This window comes from Pelophylax lessonae, assembly GCF_965119305.1.
Source record: "Pelophylax lessonae genome assembly, chromosome: 2".
In the NCBI taxonomy this organism is placed as follows: Eukaryota; Metazoa; Chordata; class Amphibia; order Anura; family Ranidae; genus Pelophylax; species Pelophylax lessonae.
In genome coordinates this window covers 386327643-386345406 of record NC_138769.1, presented here as the reverse complement: position 1 = coordinate 386345406, position 17764 = coordinate 386327643, and the positions used below count along the sequence as shown (strand labels likewise).

At 39.3% G+C, this 17764-nt stretch overlaps 1 protein-coding gene across 2 annotated transcripts in view; it reads right to left on the bottom strand.

The window, feature by feature from the left end:
- The window catches only part of LOC309547738 (ras GTPase-activating protein 4-like), a 227785-nt gene that overhangs the window by 133417 nt on the left and 76604 nt on the right, over positions 1-17764 (bottom strand). Inside the window, exons 3-4 of one of the 2 annotated variants that reach the window (XM_082247716.1) lie at positions 13972-14080; positions 1841-1902 (exon numbers count right to left, since the gene is read on the bottom strand). In XM_082247716.1, coding sequence (XP_082103842.1) covers positions 1841-1902; positions 13972-14080 — 171 coding nt within the window. Of the gene's footprint in view, positions 1-1840; positions 1903-13971; positions 14086-17764 lie in introns of both variants that reach the window. The other variant, XM_082247715.1, reaches the window with a different exon arrangement.

Genomic DNA, 17764 nt, shown 5'->3' with positions numbered 1-17764 from the left:
GTGTCACGCTGTTGTCAAAGCCAAGGAGGATGGGAGCCCCTGGCAGGTGAAACACTTGTGCAACATGGCTGGATCTAGATAGAGCTCAGGTAAGTATTAGGGGGGCTGGGAAGAGCTTCTGCTGCACACAAAAGGCTTTTTTTCTTAATGCATAGAATGGATTAGCATAAAAAAACGTATGCCTTTACAACCACTTTAAGCAGTACAGAACCTGGCTGGACAAAATCAGCTTTGTCTGCAAAAAAAAATTACAGCTACCTCAAGCAAGCTTTTCCCTGACCTCTTTTCAGAGATCAAGGAATTGTGCAGGGGCTCTCTGAAAAGCCTTATGGATGACACCACTTCAGATCTGGAAGGCCACTAATGTGAACTATACTGAAAAGCGAGCCCACCACATGGCTTCTAAAAAACTGTAAATGGGACTTCTTATGGCTTTCTTTCAACAATAGCTTTTTTCTGTCACTCTACAGGCCACATATTGGAGTGCATGACTAATAGTTGTCCTGTGGACAGATTCTCCCACCTGTGGATCTCTGCAGCTCCTCCAGAGTTACCATGAGCCTCTTGGCTGCTTCTCTGATTAAGGCTCTCCTTGCCCGGCCTGTCAGTTTAGGTGGACCGCCATGTCTTGGTAGGTTTGCAGTTGTTCCATACTCTTTCCATTTTCGGATGATGGATTGAACATTGCTCTGTGAGATGTTCAAAGCTTGGGATATTTTTTTTATAACTTAACCTTGCTTTAATTTTCTCCACAACTTTATCCCTGACCTGTCTGGTGTGTTCCTTGGCTTTCATGATGCTGTTTGTTGCACTTTATTTACTAATCAGGTGACTTCTGAAGGCAATTTGTTCCACTAGATTTTAATTAGGGGTATGAGAGTAAAGGGCGCTGAATAAAAATGCACTCCACACTTTTAAAAAAATGTAAAAACCATTTATCATTTTCCTTCAACTTCACATTAATGTGTCAATCAATCATGTTGGTCAATCACATAAAATCCCAATAAAATTAATTTACGTTTTTGGTCGTATGACAAATGTGGACCTTTTCAAGGGGTATGAATACTTTTTCAAGGCACTGTAAGCTTATGATATTTTTGTTAACTTTAAAGCAATATAATTATGCTTGGTGGTAGCGATAATGGCACCCTAATTATGCACAATCACATACTCCCGATCCTTCCTGCCCTACTATACCTCCTAAATAAAGTTATAAATAAAGATATTTTCTCACTTAGCTAAAATGTGGCTTTAGCATGGAACTGATTTCTTTTTTTTCCACTTTTAAAGCAGAACTAAACCAGGGTTTTTTTTTTTTTAAAGCTGACAGGTAGGCATTAATGACAGAAGAGATGTATCTTTTATCACAAATATTTCTCCCTACCTGTTAGCATTTTTGTTTCTAAGTGTAAACTTATTTGCGCAAGAGCATTCCTGTCGCAATCCTGTGTCGGGGAGTAGTAACTCCCATGCACATGTGTAAATGTTACATTATCCCAACCTGGCCAATCAAGATGGATAACAACAAAGAAGGCAAACGTGAAAACATTGACAAATGGGATCACAGCCTTCACATAACTGGAGAAGGGCATTTAAAAGGTGAGCTTGTCATAATGTGCAAATGTGCTACGCATACTTGTACACTATGGCAAAAGCTCCCGAGGGCCCCAAATTTCATAAGCAGTTTAGTTCTGATTTAAACTGAACAGTATAGGGTTTGATTCTACAGGTCACATGAAAAAGTTTAGCCCCAAAAATTCCAATATGTAAAAAACTACCCATGCACGACACAGTAACTAAGATAAAGACACACGTTATAATTACATAAAAACTATCATACCTTTGGGATGTTCTGCCAGTGTGTTACGTGTTAAACAGACCTTTCCAATGACATCATCACGACTAGAAAAGAAACAAAACAGCTTTTGTTAAAGACTGTAGGACATTCACAATTTTGCTTGTCATGGGCTGCTGCGTTTTCATTTAGCTTGAGGCTTTCCATTATGCAAATGAAATATCATCAATAGAACCGTTTATTAGCAGTCTATTACATTTATTGCTTGCTAGGACCTGATAAGAAAGCTGTTGGCATTTTGTGCTATGAAATTTCAGTTTCCATATTCATTTGTAAACAATGAGGAAAGGGAGGATACAGTCCTAGATATAACATTTCTAGAAAATCTGTATTTTCACAACTGCCTAAAGATAAAAAATATAATATTATCTCTAACATTCCTTAACCCATTCATTGCAACATAATAAGGAAACACATTTCTCTGTATAAAAACCATGCATTTATGCATACAATTTTGTTGTCAGATCTGGGCTGGGCCCCTTTTGCTGACCACATCTTAGTGAAGAATTGAATGTGACTGTAATCATTAATGGACACCAGTATACCCACTAAATCGGAGGGAAGGAATGCCTGCCACTGTGATACACCATTTACTCTTGAAGCAGGGGTCTCCAAACTTTATAAACAACGAGAAAGTTTACTTTCCTTCAGACTTTAGGGGGGCCGGACTGTGGCAACATGAGTAGAAAATGTTCCAGCATCAGTGGGAGTAAACAATGCCCCATCTTTGGTGCAAGTGTGAGAAATTGTGCCGCACCTTTGGTGCAAGTGTGAGGAAATGTGCCCCATCATTGGTGTCATTGGTAGGAATTGTGCCCCATCATTGGCTTCATTGGGAGGAATTGTGCCCCATCATTGGTGTCATTGGGAGGAATTGTGCCCCATCATTGGTGTCATTGGGAGGAATTGTGCCCCATCGTTGGTCTCAGTGAATGAAATAGTGCCCCAAGGACCAGGTAAAAGCAAGCAAAGGGTCGCATCCGGCCCCAGTTTTGAGACCACTGCCTTAGAGGGAAACGCTAATGGTTTCTGTTACTTTTTAACATAATTTCTTTTTTTAATCAAGTTTGAAATCCAAGCTTTTAGATCATAATTTCATTATTGTATACATGTTTAATTGTTCTGAAATAACCATTTAGTGCAGGTTGCATCGTAAACAATTATTAGTAATTATGCGGTGCTCCCTAATAAACTATGTGATAAAAATCTATAAATACTTGTACCATGTGCGTTAAATGAACATATATCCAAACTATAGAATCAAACTATAAAATAAGCAATTCAAATATAAATAATCAATTCAAATTTAAAGTTATTGTAAAGTCTTGTTTTTTTTTTTTTTTTCTATCAAAATAATCAAAATAACAAACATGTTATCCTTACCTGCTCTGTGTAATGGTATTGCACAGGGCAGCCCAGATCCTCCTGTTCTCGGGTCCCTAGCTGGAGCTCCTGGCACCTCCCTCCTGTTGAGTGCCCCCATAGCAAGGAGTATTGCTATGGGGGAACCCGAACTGAGCCGCAGCTCCATGTATCCATTCAGACACCGAGTTGCCATTTGGCTTTGCCCCTTCTCTCTCCTGATTGGCTAACTGAGTTTCCATGACAGCAGCGGGGGCCATTGACACCACTGCTGTGTCTCAGCCAATCGGGAGAAAGAGAGTCCCGGACAGCTGAGGCACTCGGAGACATCGCTGGATAGAGATGGGGTAAGTATTAGGGGGCCTGAGGGAGGCTTCTGCACACAGAAGGCTTTTTATCTTAATGCATAGAATGCATTAAGATAAAAAAAATCTTCTGACTTTACAACCACTTTAAATAGCCAAATAATCCATAATATAGCACAAGTACATGAAGAAAATACTCTAGCCCTAATTCAAAATAATCTGGTCGCAAAATAGTGCGTTTGTGTGTCCAAATCAACTCTTCACCCACTGTGCGCCTAATGGATTTTGTACATCCACAGCATCATGCAAGTGAATCCTGCCACCTTCACTCCAATACGCTGACCTTATGGCATGGACCTAAGAACATATGTTGTTAGGTCTAATGTGCTTTTTCCCCCTTGGGGTATGGATATAGTGGCCTCCCCCTTCCTAGGTATCCCTAGGGGTAATGCATTCCTTGGTAAAAATACTTGGTAAATGTCTCAGCCTCTGTCTGCTTTGCTGCCAGTACACTTAAACAGCAGGCCGGTAGGAGCAGTCTGGAGTAAAGAAGCAGGAGCCGGAATCGGGGGGGGGGGTTTGGAGCTGAAAGGCAGAGGTCCGCCTTCTAGCTCCGCCCCTCCGACTCTGGCTCCCGCTTCTTTACTCCAGACTACTACTACCGTGTAAGTGTACTGGCAGCAAAAGAGACAGAGGCTGTTGGTCTTTTAGGGGTAAACCATAAAAGGGTCCTATAAAAGACAGAGACAGAATTAAATATAAATTGGGATAACCTATGAAATAGCAGTGAATTTGGGGTCCCACAAAGTACATTTCTGTAGTATTCCTTAATAAGTAAGAAAGTCCTTATTTTTAAAGTGTATTTTTAGCCAAAACATAACGTTTTTAATAGAGTAGGGCAGTGTTTTTAAAATTATGCACCCCATTCTATCATGGAAAAAAACTAAATAAACAGTTTTACCCAATGCAACAGCATCCAAGCACGTAGGACACCCAGCATTAGAGGTGATTCCTTTTTACAATACAAATTTAACTTTGCACACTGGTACTGACTAGGATTCCAGCATTTCTCTTCTCCTTCAGTTTCCTTCTCTCATGCAGCTAACCTGACTCCAGTGTTGATGGAGTGGGGCAGAGGAGGGGCAAATAAGGATGCTGTGCTGGCACCTGATATGCTCCTTATCAACTGATAACATAATCGGTTGTAAGGATGCCAGCAGCTGGCCTGCATGGTGCCAAGGTTGTACTTGTTGTTGTTCAGTCATTTAGCCGTGTCTGACTCTTTGTGACCTCATGGGCCACAGCACGCCAGGCTTTTCTAGGTTGTAATGGTGCACAATAAAAACCTGTGGCTTTGTGCAACAAAAAAGTCAAGCTTGATCCACGTGCTGTCTTTTTAGGCAGTTTTCAATGGCACCCCTGAAGAAACCAATATTAAAACCAATAACAGGTTGGAGATGCAATAGGTAGTAGTAGACAATCTCCCCAAAGTGAGGGGAATTCCCATCTTAGACTGTTGTAGGGGAGAATCTCCCCAAAAGGAATACAAATTGCACCAGAAATGAATCCTTTCCCACTCTATCTACAACTAAAAAAGCATTCATTCTTAAATGTGTAACCAATAGCAGACAAGCAGAATCCATCTTGAGCTGGTCTACCTACAACAAAGTTGTATTTTTGTTTGGTTGGTATGTGTTTAGTAAGAGCGTAAGAGGCCTACAGTATGTATAAACATGAGATAAACCCAGGCACATTCACTGGCCTAAATTCCACCATAACATTTGTGAGACAAAAGTTAAAAAGGGTGTATGCTGGTGAATGGAAATTAATAATCAGTGTGTGCTTAAAGTGGGTGGAATTTCACTCTCTCAATCAACGTTGACTATTTTTATTTCTTATGCTGCTATCATTAGTAGTATATCATATTAACTTGTTTTAAACATTTTTTTTTTTCATTTCTTCAGTTGCTTCCTGATTTCCATGCTTAGGCAAGGAGGTCCTCAGTAGGAGAGGAGGGACTTTTTAAGCTAAGCACACTCTCTCCTGCTTATATGACTGAGCTAAGGGCAGATGGATTACAAGAAGTAAATGCTGCATGAATCATCCCAAGATGGTCATGGCCAGAAATGCTAGGGGGTGTTTTACAAAGTAATTTCTAAGCATTTTTTGCTTTGTGGTGCTTAGATAAAGTGTAGTTTCACTATCAGGAAAATAAGTGATGTAGTTTACCAAAGTAAATCACTGGAAAATATCTCAATTAGCCAGTTAGAGCAGCAAATGTTACAAAGTAAAAAAAAGGATTTCTGCACACAGCTTTATTTCCCATTAACAAATTCATACAGATGTTGGTAAAAAAAATCCTTTGAATATTTAATATTCTAGCAAATGTTTCCTATAAATCAGATAATTGATTTGTTGGTGAATGTGTGTAGAATCTAGGATGAATTTAAGATCTAGAGTGAAACTGTTGGAGCTGAAAACATTTCTATTCAGCATTGATATAAAACTAACATATGACTTCTGGGCAAAGAGACCGCAGATAACATTGATGAGCGGTACTGGCTGAACACTAACGCGGAATGATCTTTTGATGGATTAATACCAAGGATTTGCCTTGGAAAGTCATTAGTACATTGGCCAACAGCCTTACTGAGGTATTTGCAGGTCACACAGGCTTAAAAACTACAGTCCCATTGGAACCACAATAAGGTTATGATCAAAATCTCATCTTGTGTAATCATAACACAAATCTAAATTAAGAGCCAGTGCTTGGAATCATGGAAAGTCATGAACCTTTGGGATCTTTTGAACCAAATCTTACTTGATTCTGCATCATGTGATTCACTGGGCCCGCAGATGGCAGTATTTTAAAGATTAACAGAGAGGGCAAAGTAAAAATGTGAAGATAAAAGTTTGGGGGTGTTTTCCAAATAGCATCACAAATGGATGTGATGTCCCGCTCTGAGTATCCTGCATTGAATGGGGTTCTATGCTGGCTCATTTAGCGACGGCAATGGATTTATTGGACTATCCCTGGATTTCTCTGCATTTGCCTCTACTTGGACCATGATTAGTAGAGGCATGCACACCAATTTTGTGCACCAATTACATTCCTATAATGTTTTTATTTCATAACTTAAAAAAAAAATTTAACAAAATGGGAAACAAATTTTGTTTTTGGAAAAGAAAGAAATTGAAATGGAGGATGTGGTCTATAGTTTATAACAATATACGTGTCATTGTAGGGATAAGGAACTGCCGTACACTTGAAGGGTCACTGACATCCATATTTATTGTATAAGACAGTGATGGCGAACCCTGGCACCCCAGATGTTTTGGAACTACATTTCCCATGATGCTCAACTACACTGCAGAGTGCATGAGCATCATGGGAAATGTAGTTCCAAAACATCTGGGGTGCCAGGGTTCGCCATCACTGGTATAAGACATCCAAAGGCATTACTATGAAAGTCCCCAACCCACAGTATCTACAACTTAGCCCTAATGGGTAAAACGTGTGGGGCGGAGGGGTCCTGGGGCAGGCACAATCACTCTAATGCTTGTGGATGTCTGAGAGCATGGATGGCTCAATTGCATTTGGCACCCAGTGTTTGATTGGCATTGGGAAGGAGCGGCCTGAAGTAGGGAGCTACTTGTCAACATATGTATCATCTTAAGCAAAAGACAAGTCCTAATACTGATAAAGCAGAAAATATTGAAAACTGACAGTGACAGAATAACATTAGAATTGTTGGAGTTCCAAAAAAAACTGAAGTGGCAATATAACAAACTATATTGAGAAATGGCTTCTCTGTGTGTTTATAAAAGGTGCATTTTCTTCTTTCGTGTTTGCAGTTGGGAATGCTCATTATGTTGTGCAGAGAGCACAATGACGTGAGAATATTACAATAAATGTTGCAAAGATATCATTATATCCAGATTTCTCTGCTGAGGCGTGAAGAAAAAGGGCTTAGTTCCAGAAAATTGAAAAATGTTTGCAGAAGCTAAAAGTGCTATATGCTATGTTCTGTCCTGCAGGACTGAAATTTGTTGCTAGAGAAGAAACCTATTTTTTGGATAACCAACTGATTGAAAAGAAAGAAAAACATTTATGATAACATTGGCTGGAAAAATATTGCACCTGGTGGCTCTTTAAGGCATTTTATCTTTTTCTTTTTTTGTGGGGATTCGGAGTAATTGAGAAAGTTAAGTTGCAAATTCAGGATTTATTTTTTCCTTCTTTCAAAACCAAGCTTTAACATCCACATTGTCTGCATCTACCACAGTAGTTCCACACAGCTAGGTTTTCCAGTCTGTCCTTGTCCTACATCTGTTCCATTACCTAATTTTGATTGCATTATAAAGAAAAATAGGAAGTAAGACTCCATGGTGGGTAGGCCTTTTCATATATGTTCTAGAAAATATTCCCTATGCGCTTTAAAGCAAGAGCTACAAAAAAGGAGCCCTGAATGTTTTTGGGTTTGTGCAGAATATGGTCACAGATCAGCAGAAAGGGCAAAAGAACCCCTCCAGTGATAAGGAATTCCCAACCATCAAAATAAGGTGCAGCAAGGATCCGCAGTCCAGGCAACTGTAATGTATAGAGAGAAATAGCCGCATTCCAACTTGAAGGTGAAAAATATAAAATCTGTTTTATTCGTGTCCAAAAGATAAAATCAATTCAAAGTGTATCCATAATACAGTCAGAGACAAGGGATGAACGCATAGTAGTTGACGCGTTTCACGGATAAACGTCCGCTTAGTCATAACCAAGTGCAGAATATGCCCTGTATGTGGCGTTTTGATTTTGACCATGGACAACTGGATCTTAATAAACAAAGGTTTGAATCATTTAAAGTGATAGATGTAAAAGATAAATGCTAATTAAAAGTAAAGGATGGAGAAGGGGAACATAGGGGGAGAGGAAAGGATCTACTACCTATGCTGTCACATTCATTCCTATTCCAAGCCACACATACCAGGTCACATCTTTTTTATTAGTCCATATATTTTTTCCCAACAAATACAATAGAAAAACATCACAATACAAAGCAAACTACATACAATACTATACAATTGTTCAAACCTTAAGGGCTCGTTCATACCATGTGCAGTGACCCTCATTTCTCTGTATTGAATTAATGCAGGTCACTGCAAGGGTACATATAAAACAATGATTTCCTATTTGCTTTGTACATACCAAAACCCACATTAATGCATATAAATGTTAGGCATTGTACATATAAATGCATGCACATGCACATTACTGCACATGTAATTTGGGTGCATTTTTTTATGTGCAGTTTAGCGTGTGTGTGTGTGATGGAACTATAAAATAACCTGTTGTTTCCAGAGGGAAGGTCCCTCCAGCTTTGCCAATTCTTTATCTATATACCCCAAATAAGTGTAAAAGAAGAAAATTATTAACCCTACTATTTCTTTAATCTCTAGAAAATAACAGTTGGAAAATAAAGATACAGAGGATTCTCCTCTCCAGCGCCTTTAATGGATTCACCTCTCCCACACTTGCACTTATCAACAGATACACAGGGTGGATCCCCTTAACCCAGCACGCAAAATCTTGCACCTGAGCCACTCTATGATGCATTGTACACCATATATCTGTTAATACAAGCTTTTGCAGTAACTTTTCACAAATAGAATGACAGCTAGGAGACTGCATCCCTGGAGGAGAATATCTGTCCATTTCAGCCATTGTAACCCTGTTAAAATCTATGTAATAGGAGGATTTGTATCACTTCACTGGAATAATATTTTTTTTAGAATACAGGATTTATATACCCCCAACAGTTTACACGGCACTTTACAATATAAAGGGAGAAAGAAGAGTACAATTCAAGACAAAAGGGCTATGTGGAAAAAAAATAAACAAACATATCTACCACAATTTACATCAATATGCAGTATACATAGATTGTAATAGCATCATTCCCTGTGGACAGTGTAGGTGTTCAAGCTTGGTTTTGAAAGAAGGAAAGAAATAAATCTTGAATTTGCAACTTACTCACTTCTAGTTGGCTCTAGGAGTGCCTGCATTTGGATGTAAAAAAACCTATTGTCTACTTGTGAAAAACAATGTCCTGTGGTCTGATGAGACCAAAATAAACTTTTTTGGTTCATATGATGTCAAGCGTTTGTGGCGGCAACCAGGTGAGAAGAACAAAGACAAGTGTGTCTTGCCTACAGTCAAGCATGGTGGTGGGAGTGTCATGGTCTGGGGCTGCATGAGTGCTGCCAGCACTGGAGAGCTGCAATTCATTGAGGGAAGCATGAATGCCAACATGTACTGTGGCATACTGATGCCGAGCATGATCCCCTCCCTTCAGAGACTGGGCCGAAGGGCAGTATTCCAACATGTTAACGACGCCAAACACACCTCCAAGACAACCACTGTCTTGCTAAAGAAGCTGAGGGTAAAGGTGATAGACTGACCAAGCATGTCTCCAGACCTAAACCCTATTAAGCATCTGTGGGGCATCCTCAAATGGAAGGTGGAGGAGTGCAAGGTCTCTAACATCCACCAGCTCTGTGATGTCCTCATGGAGGAGTGGAAGAGGACTCTGTGGCAACCTGTGAAGCTCTGGTAAACTCCATGCCTAGGAGGTTTAAGACAGTGCTGGAAAATAATGGTGGCCACACAAAATATTGACACTTTGGGCTCCGTTTGGACATTTCCACTTAGAGGTGTACTCACTTTTGTTGCCAGCAGTTTAGACATTAATGGCTGTGTGTTAAGTTATTTGAGGGGACAGCAAATTTACACTGTTATACAAGCTGTACACTCACTACTTTACATGGTAGCAAAGTGTAATTTCTTCAGTGTTGTCACATGAAAAGATATAATAAAATATTTACAAAAATGTGAGGGGTGTACTCACTTTTGTGGGATACTGTATATATATATATATATATATATATATATATATATATATATATATATATATACTGTATATTTACTTGTGAAATATGTATGTTATTCAGATGATGTTCTAGCCTAAAGAAGGGCGCTTTGTACTTTGCCGAAACTGTTGCTATGCTATTTGGAACATAACATATAACTAATGTCTTTTTTTGGACTCTCAAAGTTCAAGTGTAGCAATCCCCTTTTGGATTTCTCTATATGTGACCAGTGGGATGGTCTGACTGCATTGCACTTTATCTTGAACCGTTAGTGCTGTTTGCCGCACCTGCTTTGAATATATATATATATATATATATATATATATATATATATATATATATATATATATATATATATATCGTATCTCACAAAAAACAGTACACCCCTCACATTTTTGTAAATATTTTATTATATCTTTTCATGTGACAACACTGAAGAAATGACACTTTTCTAAAATGTAAAGTTTTGAGTGTACAACTTGTATAAGAGTGTAAATGTGCTGTCTCCTCAAAATAACTCAACACACACATTAATGTCTAAACCGCTGGCAACAAAAGTGAGTACACTCCTAAGTGACAATGTCCAAGTTGGGCCCAAAGTGTCAATATTTTGTACGGGCACCATTATTTTCCAGCACTGCCTTAACCCTCTTGGGCATGGAGTTCACCAGAGCTTCACAGGTTGCCACTGGAGTACTCTTCCACTCCTCCATGACAACATCACAGAGCTGGTGGATGTTAGAGACCTTGCTCTCCTCCACCTTCCCTTTGAGGATGCCCCACAGATGCTCAATAGGGTTTAGGTCTCGAGACATGCTTGGCCAGTCCATCACCTTTACCCTCAGCTTCTTTAGCAAGGCAGTGGTCATCTTGGATGTGTGTTTGGGGTCGTTATCATGTTGGAATACTGCCCTGCGGCCCAGTCTCTGGAGGGAGGGGATCATGCTCTGCTTCAGTATCTCACAGTGCATGTTGACATTTATGGTTCCTTAAATTAACTGTAGCTCCCCAGTGCTGGCAGCACTTATGCAGCCCCAGACCACGACACTCCCACCACCATGCTTAACTGTAGGCAAGACACACTTGTCTTTGTACTCCTCACCTGGTTGCCGCCCAACGCGCTTGACACCATCTGAACCAAATAAGTTTATTTTGTCTCATCAGACCACAGGACATGGTTCAAGTAATCCATGTCCTTACTCTTCTTGTCTTCAGCAAACTGTTTGCAGGCTTTCTTTGCCATCATCTTTAGAAGAGGCTTCCTTCTGGGACGACAGCCATGCAGACCTATTAGATGCATGGTGCGGCGTATGGTCTGAGCACTGACAGGCTGACCCCCCACCTCTTCAACCTCTGCAGCAATGCTGACGTTGAGCCCGTGCACTCAACTCCTTTGGTCGACCATGGCGAGGCCTATTCTGAGTGTAACCTGTCCTGTTAAACCATTGTATGGTCTTGGTCACTGTGCTGCAGCTAAGTTTTAGGGTCTTGGCAATCTTCTTATAGCCTAGGACATCTTTATGTAGATCAACAATTCTTTTTTTCAGATCCTCAGAGAGTTCTTTGCCATGAGGTGCCATGTTGAACTTCCAGTGACCAGTATGAGAGAGTGAGAGCGATAAAACCAAATTTAACACACCTACTCCCCATTCACACCTGAGACATTGTAACACTAAGGAGTCATATGACACTGGGAGGGAAATGGCTAATTGGGCCCAATTTGGACATTTTCACTTAGGGGGATACTCACTGTTGTTGCCAGCAGTTTAGACAAAAATGAGTGTGTGTTGAGTTATTTTGAGGGGACAGCAAATTAACACTGTTATACAAGCTATAAACTCACTACTTTACATTGTAGCAAAGTGTAATTTCTTCAGTGTTGTCACATGAAAAGATATAATAAAATGTTTACAAAACTGTGAGGGGTGTACTCACTTTTGTGAGATACTGTATATATAAAATATATTATGGTTCAGAAACTTTGGTAGGTGGCAGGATGTGAGAAAGCTTGTCAGTTACATAGAGCATATCAGAGTTTTTTATTATTTATTATACTATGCCCGGTTTCCCCAGCAAAAATATTCTACACTTAATTCACTATTCAGCGGCAATAAAGGAGTGTGTATTTTCTACATTGCATTGTTTATTCATGGCTCATTATGAAGGTTCAAGCTCTTTTCATTTGCAAACATGTTCTGTAGAAAGGGACAAAACCTCTGTGGAATTCAAATCATTTGTTATCATCTTAGCTAAGACACTAATGAACCTCATTCCACGGCTGGAGATTCTGATTTACTAATCAATTTATGTTTCCCAGAAAATCTGTGTACTGCCTTCCGGTGTTCTGCATGGTAACAAATCTCTACTGCAGGCTTTGAAAAGCACGTTTTCTTAATAAAATGTAACTATTTTGTTAAGATTTTCTTTTTTTTATGTGCCTATAATGTATGTGCCTACACATACCTTTCAAATTATTCCACAGCTTCCTGGGAGCCCTAAATCCTGGGGTGCTCTAATAGGCATATACTGACTTTAGAAATCATTTCGGTATCAAAATTTGCAGATAGCCAGAACTCTCAGTAAAAAGTTATTCCAAAACAGTATCTCTCCTGCGCTCAAGTTGTATGCAGAAAGGTAAGTGGTCTTAATGGTCTTTGTACACACCACCTTCAGTCTTGCTGTTCCTTCAGGACCAGTGGAATCCAAATACACTGAAAAATAACAAGAGACGGGTTCACCAACCTCGTGCATTACCACTAAAAAAGTTTATTAAGATCCAAAAATGTAGCATACATTGTACTCACAAACGCATGATATTGCACGCAGAAATTGTGACCAATCACCTCGGACTAGGACTGCCAGGATACTCCTATGGTGCTGGATGACGTGATGACGCCCATATATGCCTGGCTGATGTGTTTCAAGGGAGAAGCCTCTTCTTCAGAGCCAAAAGTACTACTGGCCCATCATCAATTCCGAAAGTGTTATAATCTTAATATAAATTATGATCTTAATAAACTTTTTTTACTGGTAATGCACGAGGTTGGTTATCCCTTCTTTTGTTGTTGTTTCTCAGTAAAAAGTACCTGTCGCTGCCTATGCTATCACACGGGATGTTGTTCATCCCTTGTGATAGCAATAAAATTGATCCAAGAATAAAATTTAAAGGGACAGTGTAAAATGAATAAAATAAATAACATTTAAAATTCACTCACCATTCCACGGACGTGTGCAGTTTTAAAGCATTGCATGTTAGCTATCTATTTACTCAGTGTAATCATCTTTTACAGTTTACCAAAACTGTGGGTAGATTATTGTGTTTGTGTGCACTATTTTTTCCTGAAAATTTGCATTTTAAATTAGCTGCTTATGAAGTAGGACAAAGTAACCATATTTACATATAGAATTAAAATGTGAATTTTTGTACTCAAAAAAAAAATAATGAAGCATCTAAAAAAGTGGTAACAGAGTTCTGATTTTCTGATGTTCAACTTTGCATGAATATGCTACATATATAAAAAAATTTACCTAAGCGCATCTTCATCCATGACATAAAAAGAGACGGAATGGAAGTTGGGTGGCAGATGGACTTTGTATTCTTCTCCCCAGAATGGTGACAGAGTCTTCCACACTGTTGCTGTCCTATGCAAAGATCACAGTCATTGTTTATTCCTTCAGAGCATTAAATAAAACTAATAAAATAGGAAGAATAGCTTTATAGTTAGCTTTACAGACAATACAGACAATATCAATGCAACTCTGAAATAGCCAACTGAATAGCCGAAGTGAGAGAGCCTTTTTAGGGTAAATAATTGGAAGAGGATAGAAAAAAATAATTCAACTACAAATACACCTGTAAGTTAAAAAGTAAGCATCTTGTTTATTTTCCTATCAAAACAATACTGACGTTCTTCTTAAATCGGCGCCATTGGCAGCTGAGTAAACCAGAAGTGACGTTGTGACATTGCTTCAGGGTTATTTCATCGGAGACCCGATCAAAGCCGAATCCAGCTTCGCTCAGGACTCTGACCAGCCGGTGGACGTGCCGGCTGGTCGCTCGGGTCTCCCAGTGGGACAGGAGACCCGGGCAGAGCGGCGGACACTGGAAAATTAATTTTGATTCTGGTACAAAGCATTGGCAAGTTATTAACAAATTAAAGAATTTTCAATTTTGTCAATTTTTTAAGGCAACACTAAAAAATCTTAAAGCCCAGCTCTGGGCAGAAAAGACCCTTAAATGAAGGCACTATGCAATGCAAGTGTTAAATCCTCATTAACTCTAGGAGGAAGAGGCAGTATCTCTTATCTTAACCCTCACTCCAGCACTCTTTTCTTCTCCCCCTTGGGCTGTGGAGTCCCTTAGTGTCATTAACTACAAAGCAAGGTTACTAGTCCTGCACTATATGTAAAGGAGGTAAGTAAGTGTGCTATCACAGTCAGGAGTGCCTTACAGAGGAGGCTGCGAGGGACTGGTCACAAACTGAGGGAGAGAGAAAAATTATTATAGCTTATTTCTTTACTTCTAAGAAAACTTAGCTGCTGTATTTACACAACTCCCTTAGCATGTAGCATGCCTATTGTCCAGTACAATTAAGGCCCCTTTCACACTTGTTCAACTTGTCCTGTGACTTGGGACTGCAAAGTCGCATGACAAGTCATACCCCATGATTGACAATGAGTACCATTCATATCTGTGCGACTTCAAGTCGCAGCGACTTTAAAGCAGTCCCTGCACTACTTTGGTCTGATCATAGACCTCAAGATTACACAGGCAATGCTTAAAGTTGCGGCAAAGTCACGCGGCAAAGTTGTGTGAAAGGGGCCTAAGGTTCTTGCTCAGGCAGTTCCTGATAAAGGGCGACACTCTGCCTCTAAGTTGTTCCAAGTTGTTCTCCTGCATTGTCACCCTGTCACATACTCTGCCAATGGAGACTACAAATGGCTGTTCTGACATACATTGCACAGATATGTTCCACTGCTGAAATCTATCCTGAGAAATTCCATGCTGCTATTTCTGGGGTACATGCATGCACACAGAAAGAGGCTTCAGAAAATCAGTAGGGTTGGTAAGTAACAAAATGTTAAAAAAAAATGTAATTTATTTTAAAAATAATGCTAATTGCTAATGTGGGACAGTAAACCATATTGTCACTGTCAGTTATGGGTTTTTATACTTTATTAAGACCACAAGTAATATCCACTTGCAACCCCACATAATACACCAAAGCAAAATTATCAACTCATTGTTCTGTGTGCAGCAAGTATAAGTGGGCACAGCTTAGGGGCCCACAACATGGGATTGTGGCCGCCATTAAATAATAATAATAAAAAAAAAAAAGACAACATTTTTAGGTGCATGTTCCTTTAAAGCCTTAAGCTGACCTGTTATGGGGATTTGAGGTGGGAGACACGTTTTGATCTACCTCACGTGTACTGGTTGGCTATAAATATCCCTTGCATGACAGGACCTCTCACATTTGTCTTTGTTCGACTGGACGAGCTCCCCACCCCCCCACCCTGTCATGGCACTGTTTATGTGGTTTTGTTACCCTTGGATTAAGGGGGAAATCTGCTTGATAAATTTCATGTTTTATTGCTCAAGCTCTATGACTGAGTGATTTAAAGTTTTAATATATATATATATATATATATATATATATATATATATATATATATATATATTTAATTGTTTTATTTATGTTTTTGAATAAGGTTGAATTTGATGAATTTAATACCAATAAAGGTGCCGCGGCCATTTTAAATACCAACTTGCTGTATGTCTGTCTTATTTCATTTAATATTTAAATTTAGTTAGGTAATCTTAATGTGCGACTTACAATCCCATGCAGCTAACATCTGGTGTGGGTAACTGAATACCACTGTACTGTGCACTGAAGTTGTCCCTAATTAAAAGTCTCTTAACACACGGCCACAAATATGCATATGTTTCAATATTTTACATAACAAGAAAACCCAGTGGTAACTATACGATTTATGAATTATTCATGTTGGAAAAACCCCTGTGATTCCAAAATTATAAAGCACATCTAGTACAGAGAATATGACATTTTTAGACGTCTTGTCTGTGAACGCCAAAGCTGCAATATCTATTTATAACTTCCTTGTTAGTCTCCAAATGGCAGTCATATAAACTTTATTTTGGTTTCATTAATCTCCAGTGGCCACAAAGAGGACAACTATAACTGTAGTTGTTTTATGAACTACGCACTTTGATAGGTAAAGCCAAATGTTTGACTTGGATGGCAGCCATTAACACTGTCTTTTACGTTTGGTAAATGTCAGATAAATGTTCATTAGATGATGTTCATACAAGCTTAGCTGTAAATGTAGAATGGTAAAGCTAAACTCCAGGCAAATATAAAATCTCGATATTGGACCTAGTTATGGTTTCATTCAAAAGAACGCATATTTATTATACAGCAGGGAAAAGGTACCTAAATCCTTCTTGATATCCTATAGACCTAAAAAATAAAAGAAAATAGTGCAGCGCTATATAATTGAAAATTATGTTTCACAAAAAAGGAAGAAGTGTCTCAGGGATCTGAATGACTATAAAAATAATAAGGTTTTCAAATGGCAAAACAAGAGGGGACTGCTGAGGTGAACAACTCAGGATTTAATGAGAGAGTAGTTGATCTAGGGGAAAGAGCTATTACCCATCCTTCACTGACTCCTCGGCCCCCTCAATCTAGTGGGAGGCCTTATCACAATTTTTCCCAGTTTTCTTATTCACAAGGTAGAGGTTTCCATCAGGGATGTGGGAGAGGAAGAGGGAGGGGTAGACGCCCCCTTTGCCAAAAGGGAATACAGTTACTACCTAAAATACATTTGACCCCTTAAGTGGAGATGCCACTAATGGGGCTGATCGATATATTATTGAACACCCTTCAAATTAGGAATCCCAACAGAGCTGGGGTAGGGATTACTCTCCGACTATGCCCTCTGCTGGAAATGATTGGCAACAACAGAATCATCCATCCCTCTGAGCCCGATTATTCAGGTAGGGGGATGTATAGATTTTTTTCCCAACATAAAAGGGTCAATAGATCCAAAAGAGGGTCAATAGGGGGGAGGAGGGTCCGCTCAAAAAAGGTGAGTCTAAGGGACTCTGGTCTTTTTAATTTGAGTACAGCTACCATTAGAGATGAGGAGAAATATGTGTTAAATCACGGTTTAAAGTTTGCCCCCCCTCGACCACTAAATAAATTAGAAACCTTTATGGATATCCAGAACTATATCCGAAAGATGAATATTAAGAGGAATATTAAGAGGAATATGATCACTAATACTTTTCGTTCAA